The following is a 13,430-nucleotide window of genomic DNA, read 5'->3' on the forward strand; positions in this document are numbered from 1 at the left end:
AGAATTTCTTTGACTTCATTCAAATACTATTTTTTTTTTCTTGTTAGTGTGACACTTAAGGATAACTGCACGAGGGGATTCTCATCGTTAGACATGAACACATTGCCAAACCAGCAGTGGTGGATGAAGTAATCACTTTTTCATTACTTAAGTAAAAGTACAGATACAGGTGCAAAAAACTACTTAAGTAAAAGTACAAGTATCCAGGAAAAAACATACTCAAGTAAAAGTACTAACGTACTTGCTTTAAAATTTACAAGTAAAGAGTAAAAAGTTTGTTGTACAACTGTATAATGACAATAAAGGGCTATTCTATCCTATTCTAAAAGTATTCTCTCCCATTGGAAAAATGTAATATAAGTGTGTATACATATACAGGGTGTCCCCCAAAAAATGTATACATTCTTTAGCTGTTGGTAACCAAGTTGTCAATGGATTTTTTTTGTAGACTAAACACATTGAATCAATGATGACAGCCAGACTAAACTTTAAAGGAAGAAAATTCCTTCTCCAATACTACTGGAAGTATGGAAATGCAGTTCAAGTGTGAACATGTCAAGTTATCAGCTGTAAGAGAGTATACATTTTTCGGGGACATCCTGTATACATATATGGTATATATATAATTTTCAAATAAATAATATACATACATACATATCGAGATCTGAGTGAATATTCAAAGAAAGAACCCGAAAATCAATTGATTGCTCAGTTTTATTTAAAACTGTGCAGAATGGAAAACACAAGCAATAAATTGACACCACTATAAACAGAACTTAACAAGCTCAAAAACTCCAAAACTTAGCGAAATGGAGGGTTGCAAGCAACTGTCAGGTGCATATCGCCACCTACTGTACAAGAGTGTGCAGCACTCATCTGAAGGCGCACAGCTCTCACTGTTGTTTTTATCGATTGTGCCGGAGGCCTGATAACGAAACTATCGATTCACAATGAGAAAAAAGAAAACAAAGAAAAATAACGTGTAACGTAGGCGACAATTTGAAAAGCCGTGGAGTTAAAAGTACAGATACATGCTGTAAAATGTAATGCAGTAAAAATAAAAGTACCACATCATATTTGTACTCAAGTAAAGTACAGATACACAAAAAATGTACTTAAGTACAGTAACGAAGTAGTATTCCACCACTGCAAACTAGAGGGTGTAAACCACTCCCAGCTAAGATACTTAGCAGCATTCAACTTTGGGCCATTTTATTCTCACTGGCCCAGTGACATGCTGACCTGCATGATAATTGGGCTGTGAAAATATAACTCATATTTACTGATACAAGATGGCTCTGACTATCACATTAAAGTGAATGATATCTAATCAGGAAGCGAGTTGCGTGTGATGAATTATTGTGCCCTTTTGACATAATAAAAAACAAGGATTAGAGTTGACAGTTTATGAGCACTGTAATTGAGTTTTAGATAAGGTTGCAGACTGGCAAGCTTCTACAATGATGAACCACCACATACTGGTAGAACGGCATTTGCACATTCATTAGATTCAGTCTTCATTTTGGAGCTTATCTTCCATTATTTCCGGTAAACTCAACCATCACGCCATTATTTTCTTTTTCTATTTTCGTAAGAGTGGTTATACACTTTAAAATTTTCATTAAAGCATTGCAAAACTGTAGGTCTACTGTGCTCAAGTTTAAAAAAAGAGGGCATACCTTGGAGTGCTAGTACAGCGGAAATGTTGGGGTGAGCAGGTAAATGGACAAATCTCATCAGACCCATCACCACAGTCATTTTCATTGTCACACACCCATTGGGAGGGGATGCAGCGACCACTTGCACAGGAAAACTCGGATTCGAGACAAGTTGGCGCAGGAGGGGGACAACCGACGCCATCGCATTGCCACATACCATCTTCACAAGAACTGTGTGATTGTAAGCAGAACAAGCAGAAGTTTCAGGGTGTGAAAGAATATTTTATTCATGCTTATAAAACACATAACTGCTGGGAAACTGTATGCGTTAGTGAGACTGTATTCATGTTCGTGTGCTCCATCTATTTCTTCGAACATTTACAATGTGTATCTGTGGACTTCCTTATCTGCTTTGACTCCCTCTTGTACCAGCTACAGCTAGTGCTCAAGGTCGTAACTCAAGATGTTTTTCTGTGGAAAATCACCAGAGTTGGGCTGTAATAAGTTTCACTTCTGTTTTCATTGTGGGTATCGTTTCATAGTAAGCAACGCCCTTTCAACAAAGCATATAGTCTTGTTGTGCACTGTTTTATTGTACTCCTGCGTGGTCGCAGCTCCTGGCTGGATCACATGATTTGTACCCTTGATATAGGCTATATATCTTGTTGTGCACTGTTTTATTGTACTCCTGCGTGGTCACAGCTCCTGGCTGGATCATATCATTTGTACCCTTGATATATACACTCACCGGCCACTTTATTAGGTACACCTGTCCAACTGCTCGTTACCACTTAATTTCTACTCAGCCAATCACATGGCGGCAACTCAGTGCATTTAGGCATGTAGACATGGTTTAAGACAATCTCCTGCAGTTCGAACCGAGCATCAGTATGGGGAAGAAAGGTGATTTGAGTGACTTTGAAGGTGGCATGGTTGTTGGTGCCAGAAGGGCCGGTCTGAGTATTTCAGAAACTGCTGATCTACTGGGATTTTCACGCACAACCATCTCTAGGGTTTACTGAGAATGGTCCGAAAAAGAAAAAATATCCAGTGAGCGGCAGTTCTGTGGGCGGAAATGCCTTGTTGATGCCAGAGGTCAGAGGAGAATGGCCAGACTGGTTCGAGTTGATAGAAAGGCAACAGTGACTCAAATAACCACCCGTTACAACCAAGGTAGGCAGAAGAGCATCTCTGAATGCACAGTACGTCATACTTTGAGGCAGATGGGCTACAGCAGCAGAAGACCACGCCGGGTGCCACTCCTTTCAGCTAAGAACAGGAAACTGAGGCTACAATTTGCACAAGCTCATCGAAATTGGACAATAGAAGATTGGAAAAAGGTTGCCTGGTCTGATGAGTCTCAATTTCTGCTGCGACATTCGGATGGTAGGGTCAGAACATGAAAGCATGGATCCATACTGCCTTGTCTCAACGGTTCAGGCTGGGGGTGTAATGGTGTGGGGAATATTTTATTGGCACTCTTTGGGCCCCTTGGTACCAATTGAGCATCGTTGGAATGCCACAGCCGCCCTGAGTATTGTTGCTGACCATGTCCATCCCTTTATGACCACAATGTACCCAACTTCTGATGGCTACTTTCAGCAGGATATTGAGCCATGTCATAAAGCTGGAATCATCTCAGACTGGTTTCTTGAACATGACAATGAGTTCACTGTACTCAAATGGCCTCCACAGTCACTGGATCTCAATCCAATAGAGCATCTTTGGGATGTGGTGGAACGGGAGATTTGCATCATGGATGTGCAGCCGACAAATCTGCACCAACTGTGTGATGCCATCATGTCAATATGGACCAAACTCTCTGAGGAATGCTTCCAACACCTTGTTGAATCTATGCCACGAAGAATTGAGGCAGTTCTGAAGGCAAAAGGGGGTCCAACCCGTTACTAGCATTGTGTACCTAATAAAGTGGCCGGTGAGTGTATATGTTGTTTATCTATAAAGTCTTCGAATCAGGCAATCATTGCCTGAGTCCGATTCTTTTCTCTCATTTGAGTTGATACTTGTCTTGGAGTTCAAAAGTTAACTTCCCTGACACAGGGTAGTAAAAAAGAAAACATCAACAATAACCATTTTGTACATGAACTGTATTTCTTTCAGGCATTATAATGGACTCACCAGTTCTGGCAGTGTTGAATGATTGTAGTTCCAGGAGGAAACATGGAACCCTCCCACTCACATGGACACTGGGTAGGAACCGCACAGCTGTCACCTGTGATCAAATGACAAAAGATATACCTCTGTCAGTGTTTAGTATTTACTGTATATGAATACACTAATCAAAAAAAGTTTGTAATATCCTAAAATGCAACTGAACTAAAACCCTTTAGAGAGGAGTAAAGTTAACGATACTACCAAATCAAAATGAATGAAATGTCGCCAAATATTAAAAATAGTACTCCAAAATCATGAAAAATCTGCTGTTGTAGGATTGTGTGGGCGTGCCCAAATAACATAAAACAAAGAAACACCTGAGGGAAGTTGTATATGGTGGGTGTTAACTTGTAGGCACAGCTTGGTGCAATGTTTTGAATGAGGATTGCAATTGTTAATTAGTCCTTATCGCCTGGAAGGGAACAGTCAGAAACATTTTTTTTTGCTGACATCAATAACCCAATAGCAGGCAAATGAGTGCCGGATCCGGCCTTTGCTCGTCAGATCCACATAGCAATCTCACCCGATTGACGTCATTTCGCTAGATGGGGCCCGGATCAGCACTATGACAGTCCAAATGATTTAGGTTACACATTGTTCCGGGGCGGATCGTACAGACCGGACGCGCTCAAAATCTGAAATTTAATGGTCGACATGTGACGTCACTGTCAGCGTGCAGCTGAAAGGCTACTAAACAGAAGAGCAGGCAGGAGTCACGAGTCACAACACATCAGCGGACGGCAAATTTGTAATAAGTGCTTTATTCAAAGTCATAATCACATTTCTAAGTCTTTGCTTGACTGTTAAACAAGCTATTCAACCGAGCGTTAATAAAATGGCCGGTGTATTCGAGTGATCTACCATGTCTACAAGTAATTCAAAATTTGTTGCAGAACGGCAAATGGAGGGAGAAGGCATTTACTATATGTTGATGTTTCAATGTTTGAGTACCATTATTCAAACTGAGCCCCTCCTCCTTGTGTATGTGTATTTGTGTCACTGCCTTGATTGCACAGATTGCTGAGCCTTGGACGAGAAGCGGCTGATCATTATCAGCAGCTTACTTAAACAGGTCATTGGCCTCACATCATCGCCAAATCAACAACTGACCGACGTGACTTTCAGCTAACGCAGTCTTGTAATCCTGATACTGAGCTCACGTTTGTTTGTTTTTTTTCCCTAGACCAGGGGTGGGCAAACCGGTCCTCGAGGCCAGAATGCTTGCCAGCCCATTCACCTGTTTTATCACCAAACTGCCCACCGGATTCTTCGGATACTATTGTTATGGTGCATTCATATGTTAGAATTAATAAATAGCATGAAAAAGAATATGTGTTATCATTGCCTTTAATAGAATATAAATATAATTTGCAATTTAAACACAATACAGTTTGATACATTGAACAAAATGGACCCCAAATTTACACTGAAAACGGTTTTGATACAAATCTGGCCTAGATTGGGTAACGTGTGCTACATCCGGGCCATACATTAATGTAGTGTCTGCTACTTTGGACCAGTTCTGGCCCAAAACTGGTTGCTGATCCGGCAAGTGGCTCCATACTGAGTTTGGGTCATTCTTCAAAAAGATACTGGGGCAGATCCTTTTTATGCAATTGGGCCGAAATTTGCAGTACATCTGGCCCATGTCCGCTCTAGTTATATTTTGCGATCTGGGTACTTCATTTAGGCGCAACCAAAAAAATTCAGCAGGCTCTCGAGAAAGTTTTCTTTGTTTTTACACATTTTCAGCACTTTAAAGTCGTAATGTATTAAGAAACAAAAAAACGGAATGACTTAACCATGATGTTTAAATTTCTTACTCAGTATTTTGGCGAACCATTAGTTTTTGCCATAAGAATGTGCTTCTCTAGCTTACCATGTCGAACAGTACCAGCAGGGCAGAAGCAACCCTCCACACAGGAGAGGACATCACACTGAGAGTGTGGACTCTGCTGCACGTTTGGACATGAAGGTGAGCAAGCTGGACCACATGGGTCATAAACAAGTCCATTTTCACACTGCATGGCTGTTGTACAAAAAGAGGATCATAAAGACAAATTAAATTAGAGTCCCATGAAACTGAAAAAATGTGAGGGTGACTTACGGCAGAGTTCCTGGGACCTCCAGCGAATATAGATCCCCCTGCGGTTACACTCCTCTGCATAGGTGGCGATGGCTGTACACAAGCACTCGCAATCACCACCAGAGTCGCAGCTAAAAGAGAAAAGAATACAAACCAATCAGAGAGCAGGGATCAATCTTCTCAAGAAAACCCATTCAAAATAATCAGGTGGGGACAACTTGTTCAGACATCCGATGAAACTGTGACTCACCCACAAGCATCAAAGACACACCAGTCATAATACTGCTGAAAGGCCACTTCAAGATGACAAGGAGAGAAGAGATCCTGAGTCAAGATGCCACATTTTTTCCTGGCCCATGGCAGTCTGTGCAAGTTGATCTGCAAATTACATTAGGTTTCAGTAGCCACGTTTACATGCTGACTTTTATTCATACCGATTCAAATCATTCCGAATGGAAATTTCACATCAGCTGTTTACATGTCACTTCATCTATTCCGATCCAGCGTTTACATGTGTCTGCCTTTATTCCGAAAGGACGTTTGACAACTGCCGTCTGACATGCGCAGATTAATCAAAACAAAGCGTCACGTTGCAAAACATGGAGATCGATCGTCAGATCAGCTGCTGTTTTAACTTTTCGAGTGGAAACAAAACTTCAGAAAGACACGCCGTTCATTTAAAAAGTTGTGTGGGTGCGCTGTGCGTGTGCTTGGAAGCCATGTTGCAAGTGACGTTACTTAGGTCACCAAGTGACGTCACCACGTCAGTACGGAGCATGCGCAGAAAGAACGCAACCAGACACCATTCCGCTTCCCTGTTTACATGATATAATTTTACTTCTAATCGGTTTGGGAAAAGGAATATTCCACCCCTGTGAATCGGAATGAAATTCCATTCGGTTTGGGCCTGTTCATTCCGAATGAGGTGTTTATATGGAACACATTTATTCGGTTTGAACAAATATTCCGATTGTAATTGGAATATTTGGCTCCATGTAAACGTGGCAACTGTTAAATCAAGTGACTATACTATAAAGTCATCCACGTTCTAGGACTAGGGTTGTTCCGATCATGTTTTTTTGCTCCCGATCCAATCCCGATCGTTTTAGTTTGAGTATCTGCCGATCCCGATATTTCCCGATTTTTGCTCCCGATTCAATTCCAATCATTCCCGAAAAATTTTCCCTATCATATACAGTACATTTTGGCAATGCATTAAGAAAAAAATGAATAAAACTCGGACGAATATATATACATTCAACATACAGTACATAAGTACTGTATTTGTTTATTATGACAATAAATCCTCAAGATGGCATTTACATTATTAACATTCTTTCTGTGAGAGGGATCCACGGACAGAATGACTTGTAATTCTTAAAGGATAAATGTGACCTTGTATATTGTGACTAAATATTGCCATCTAGTTCAAGCCAATACTAAAGACTCTGGATGATTGTAAGACATTTTGTCTGTAACGTTGAATACAATTAGAAAACGATTTAATTAATGTCCGATATTTTTTTGCGGATTCCGATACTTTGAAAACGACGTGATCGGACGCCGATAGATCGGGACATCTCTATCTAGGACTACTGTCGTTGTCAGACAAACAACCCCTCATAGAACCATTGACAGCTATAAGTGTAAATGAAGTAAATGTTTTGGACTCACGCTGCACGGATCTCGCAAATCTTGGTCTGTTACATCCGGGCAAGATGGGCTGACCTTCCATGAATTCCCAAATAATTCAGCAGTAGATTCCACTATGCCCTGTCGTGTGGTGAAGTCATTCTCTGTATCACCATCAAAGTTACCACACAGTCCTCCAACGTTTCCTCTCAAGTGTGCAGCCAGACGCACATACACACGCATACCTGCAAGCAACATGCACTCAGTACCATACTTTCTGTATCATGACAAGTCTAAATGAAATCTAGAGATGATAGGTTAACCATACTGTGTTTTGAAGTTCAAAATTTGTGTGTAAGTGCTACCTCCATCCCACAACAATGTGACCCCAAGTCTGGAGGAAAGCGACACAAACATGCCCACTCTTTCCAAAGACAGACCACTCCCACTGTAGGTTTTAGGTAGATTAACTGGCATCCCATTGACTGTCACTGATTTACCTAAATTACAGAGATGATTTAAAAGACATTAATATTCATCAAATTATATACACACATCATGTGAGCCAGGTCAAGAGTATCATCTCATTAATTGAGTTTGACACCCCGAAGAGCAGAGGTGGGCAGAGTAGCAAAAATTTTTACGGAACTAAGAGGAGCGTTACCAAAATTTTCGGACTATAAGGTGCACCCACCAAATTTGACACAAAAACCGTATTTGTTCATAGATAAGCCGCAGCTGTCCTTACTGTATTATGGGATATTTACACCAAAGGTATTTACCGGTAACACTTTATTTGACAGTGGAATCATAAGACTATCATAAGACCAAATGAACCGCCATGAAGCTTTGAACCAAGTGGCTACAAAGCGTCATTGCTTCAAAAACCTTAATTTGGCCATCACTGCTCCCTTGGGGAGACAGTCAACCTCTGCTGCCATCTTCTGTTAACACTGTTGTCATCCAACATGCCTCCGAGCATGCATTGCAGCGCTACAGATGTAAATAACTATCAATATTCATGTTCTGCGCTAATTATTTGTTCAGTTACTGTTCCAGATGTTTCATTAGTTGCTAGTTATGGTATTTGGTAACATTTTATTTGACAGTGGTGCCATAACACTGTCATAAGACTATCATAATTATGACACTACACTGTCATGAGCATTAATGAATGCTTATAACAGATGTTATTAAATGTCATCCAGCAAATTATCTCACTTTTGAATGGATGTCAAAGAGCTGACCTGGACATAAATGGAGTTAGGTCCATAATTTGCCGGATGATACTTAATGACATCTGTCATAAGCATTCAGTAATGTCCATGATAGTGCCATGTCATAATTATGACAGTGTTATGACACCACTGTCAAACAAAACATTACCTATTAACCCAATTAAACAACAAATAAGCCACACTGGACCATAAACTGCAGGAATTAAAATGACGGAAAAAAGTAGAGGCTTATAGTCCGAAAAGTACCGTACTTCAAAATATTATTACTCATGTAAGAGTAAAAGTAGTCATCCTAAAAATGTATTCAAGAACAAGTAAAAACATATTTGATGAAGAATAGCCTACTCAAGTAATGAGTAACATTGTGAGTAACCGCTTCCAATGTTTGATGTGTTTTAAACAATTGTAATATTTTTTTTCTCAGCACAAAGTTATTTATATGAACTGTTATTATTATACTGTACTATGGCATTAAGCCAAAGAAATACATAAAAAATATCATTGAATTCCAGCAAGAGAAAAAAAATGAACTGAAGCATCATTCAACCAAAGAGTATGCATGAGTGCCCTCTAGTGGACAAAATAGTTCCTAGTTTGAATAGTTGAATAGTGAATAGTTCCTTCATAGTTCCTGTTATGAAATTAAAAGAATCATATCTACAGTTTAAGTGGTCAGTCGGTGCCAAATAAAAACTGGGAGAGAGGTTAAAATCTGCGCTTTCCAGTCATGTTGAGGGCAGCGCTTTATGTCAAAGACAGTACTTAATTTTTTACGGTGCTTTAAAGACGCCACGTGATGGAACAGGCCGGCATGATCACAGAACGGCAAGCTTGAGTCTGATTGGTAAAATGTGATTATTGTTGAGACGTCTCATCAGTGAAACTGGTAGAGCTACAAAAAAAAATCTTAATATGTAGAATAAAAAGGAAAAATGTAACGACTAGTGTAGCCCAAAGTAGCGGACAAAAAAATAACGCTGCTTCTTCACAAATCTGCTCAAGTAAAAGTAAAAAGTACAGCATTGTAAAACTACTCTCAGAAGTACATTTTTCTCAAAAATGTACTCGTTAATGTAACGGACTAAATGTAACGCATTAGTGCCCACCTCTGCCTAAGATTATTCAGTATTACAATTTCTTACCTCTTAGCAGGTGTATGATTGTGTTCCCCAGGCTGAGAGTAACAGACTTTGTACAGGTGACCCCTGTGCTCCCACAGGGCACATTCTCTGCTGTCACACTGAACAAACCACTGTTCTCTCTCACCAGCACATACTGACAGTCGCCCAGGAAAGAGAAGAAGCGGCCATCAAATGTCACATAATGAGGATCTCCAGTGGCCACACACATCCCAGCGCAGGCTGACTCACTGCAGTGCCAGCGGCGCTCCTTACACACACTGCAGAAGTGAATCAGGTATGGAGGAGAGCAACGTTTCACCAACAATTTCAGTGTGGCCCGCATGAGCTGGACGGGCTCGACAATTAGACTGTGTATAAGTACCATGTGTTGCAGTCTTTAGTAATGGTGTCGTTGCTGTAGTAGAGGCGGCCATTATGGCGGCATGGGCACTCAGCGGGCAAGACACATTGATCACCCTGCAACGAACGCATACTGTAATTTACATAAGTAATACAGTGGGGCAAATATGTATTTAGTCAACCACTAATTGTGCAAGTTCTCCAACTTGAAAATATTAGAGAGGCCTGTAATTGTCAACATGGGTAAACATCAACAATGAGAGACAGAATGTGGAAAAAAAAAAAAAAACAGAAAATCACATTGTTTGATTTTCTAAAGAATTTATTTGCAAAACATGGTGAAAAATAAGTATTTGGGCAAGACCAAAAGTTAATCTCAATATTTTGTTACGTACCCTTTGTTGGCAATAACGGAGGCCAAATGTTTTCTGTAACTCTTCACAAGCTTTTCACACACTGTTGCTGGTATTTTGGCCCATTCTTCCATGCAGATCTCCTCTAGAGCAGTGATATTTTGGGGCTGTCGTTGGGCAACACGGACTTTCAACTTCCTCCACATATTTTCTATGGGGTTGAGATCTGGAGACTGGCTAGGCCACTCCAGGACCTTGAAATGCTTCTTACGAAGCCACTCTTTTGTTGCTCTTGCTGTGTGTTTGGGATCATTGTCATGCTGAAAGACCCGGCCACGTCCCATCTTCAATGCCCTTGCTGATGGAAGGAGATTTTCACTCAAAATCTCTCGATACATGGCCCCATTCATTCTTTCCTTTACACAGATCAGTCGTCCTGGTCTCTTTGCAGAAAAACAGCCCCAAAGCATGATGTTTTCACCCCCATGCTTCAATGTGCGTATGGTGTTGTTCGGATGCAATTCAGTATTCTTTCTCCTCCAAACACGAGAACCTGTGTTTCTACCAGAAAGTTCTATTTTGGTTTCATCTGACCATAACACATTCTCCCAGTCCTCTTCTGGATCATCCAAATGCTCTCTAGCGAACAGCAGACGGGCCTGGACATGTACTGGCTTCAGCACGGGGACACGTCTGGCAGTGCAGGATTCACAGGAGTCACTGGCGGCGCATTGTATTACTGATCGTAGCCTTTGTTACTGTGGTCCCAGCTCTCTGTAGGTCATTCACTAGGTCCCCCCGTGTGGTTCTGGGATTTTTGCTCACCGTTCTTATCATTTTGACGCCACGGGGTGAGATCAGTGGTCTTGTATGTCTTCCATTTTCCAATAATTGCTCCCACAGTTGATTTCTTTACACCAAGCTATTGCAGATTCAATCTTCCCTGCCTGGTGCAGGTCTACAATTTTTTCTCTGGTGTCCTTCGACAGCTCTTTGGTCTCGGCCATAGTGGAGTTTGGAGTGTGACTGACTGAGTTGTGGACAGGTGTCTTTTATGCCGATAATGAGTTAAAATAGGTGCCGTTAAAACAGGTGGAGTAATACAGTGTAATACAGTGGAGCCTTGTTATACCTCGTTAGAAAAAGTCAGCCAGAAATCTTGCTTGTTTGTAGGTGACCAAATACTTATTTTCCACTCTAATTTGGAAATAAATTGTTTAAAAATCAAACAATGTGATTTTCTGTTTTTTTTTCCACATTCTGTCTCTCATGGTTGAGGTTTGCCCATGTTGACAATTACAGGCCTCTCTAATCTTTTCAAGTAGGAGAACTTGCACAATTGGTCGTTGACTAAATACTTATTGGCCCCACGGTATGTGCATCATAATTTAGTATAATAAGGTATAATCAAGTAAAGATGCAAAAATAAAATTCTAATCATTTCCAAATAATAACTATGACAAAAAATGTCGAATTTGACACTGTCATGTTGAAAAGTTGAGTTTCACCTACAAGCAGTACAGTTCCATTGGGGCACACACAGCCAGAAAGAGGCTCTCTACAACTCAGGAAGCCGGAACCTTGCTGCTGACTCGGAGGGTCTAAACTAGAGCATGTGAGGAGGCAGGAACGTGGAGCGTAGATCAGTGAGCCGGGACACTTATTGACGTCTTCACAGTGGCCTTCGGTACAGTTAAAGCGCCCCTCCTTACACACACTGTGAATTCATAGGTGACAGGCCAATGGCAACATAGTTATGCAAGTGTTAAAGTTTGATTTTCGTTACCAACACCACTGTAATCATCACATATGATTTCATCATTGTGACTCCAAAGTTTGCCAAGAGTGATCATCAAAGCTGCTATGCAGTGAAGAGAAGCAATGAAATCAACCTATCCTGTCGAACGCAGCAGGAACATAGAGTGATTTCATCAGAGCTCTTGCACCACCACACGCAATGCCCTGAAGACTGTCTGCCCATATGCTTTAGATATCGTTGGACTGCACCACTTGAAGACAGTGAACACCATATAAAACAACGCAACAAAATCCTCATAGAGTTAGCACGTGCATTGAAAAATAATGCATGGGTACTAATTCCTCAATGCTTAAATATTCTGAAAACATACAGGTATATATACAACAATACTACAACCACTATACTCTTCAAGGTGTCTACTAGTGGTTTACTTATTGATTATTTACAACAGCCAAAGTAGAACACATACTGTATAGACCTTGAAGAGTCACTTTTACAACCTGTAGAAAAAAATTTAATCTCTAACAGTGGGTCATGACTCCTTGCATAGTATTGTTAGCTTAATAACATCAATACCTAAGTCATCTATGAGTACCTGTCATAATATCAACATAAAATACACTTGTTAAAAATGGTTTCTTTTATGACTACAGATTCTCAGTGAACCAGATCGCTCTTGTATATATAATCTTTTTTAATAGAGGCAAGTGAAGTGTGAATCATAATTTTTGTGTTATATTATTCACTGACAAGTCACTTATTGTTTTTGTGCTAAGGCCAAAGCCACTTAATATTGCTTTGCTTTTAGTCAAAAGTCTTTTCTGCTATTTTGGGGCATTCTGGTACCAAATAAATACCCTTTGTTTATATGGGTTGAGGTGCTTATTTTTTACTAAAGTTGGGCTTTGCCAGCATCTCTGTATTATTAAGAAGCAATTCTAGAAGTATTTAAGTGGGGCTTCAATTATACAGTGGTACCTCTCTTACGAACGTGTCTACATACAGAATTTTCAGGTTAAGACACGCCTCAACGGGACAATATTGCCTC

General features: G+C 40.4%; 1 protein-coding gene across 1 annotated transcript in view; it reads right to left on the bottom strand.

Moving 5' to 3' along the window:
* Positions 1-13,430, bottom strand: part of sspo (SCO-spondin) — a 267,780-nt gene that overhangs the window by 124,816 nt on the left and 129,534 nt on the right. The window contains exons 19-28 of the mRNA XM_057823943.1: positions 12,136-12,340; positions 10,293-10,387; positions 9,932-10,188; positions 7,917-8,051; positions 7,594-7,796; positions 6,170-6,297; positions 5,941-6,050; positions 5,713-5,862; positions 3,798-3,891; positions 1,680-1,889 (exon numbers count right to left, since the gene is read on the bottom strand). Of these exons, the coding sequence (XP_057679926.1) occupies positions 1,680-1,889; positions 3,798-3,891; positions 5,713-5,862; positions 5,941-6,050; positions 6,170-6,297; positions 7,594-7,796; positions 7,917-8,051; positions 9,932-10,188; positions 10,293-10,387; positions 12,136-12,340 (1,587 nt within the window). The remainder of the gene's footprint in view (positions 1-1,679; positions 1,890-3,797; positions 3,892-5,712; positions 5,863-5,940; positions 6,051-6,169; positions 6,298-7,593; positions 7,797-7,916; positions 8,052-9,931; positions 10,189-10,292; positions 10,388-12,135; positions 12,341-13,430) is intronic.

This window comes from Corythoichthys intestinalis, chromosome 20, assembly GCF_030265065.1.
Source record: "Corythoichthys intestinalis isolate RoL2023-P3 chromosome 20, ASM3026506v1, whole genome shotgun sequence".
NCBI lineage: Eukaryota > Metazoa > Chordata > Actinopteri > Syngnathiformes > Syngnathidae > Corythoichthys > Corythoichthys intestinalis.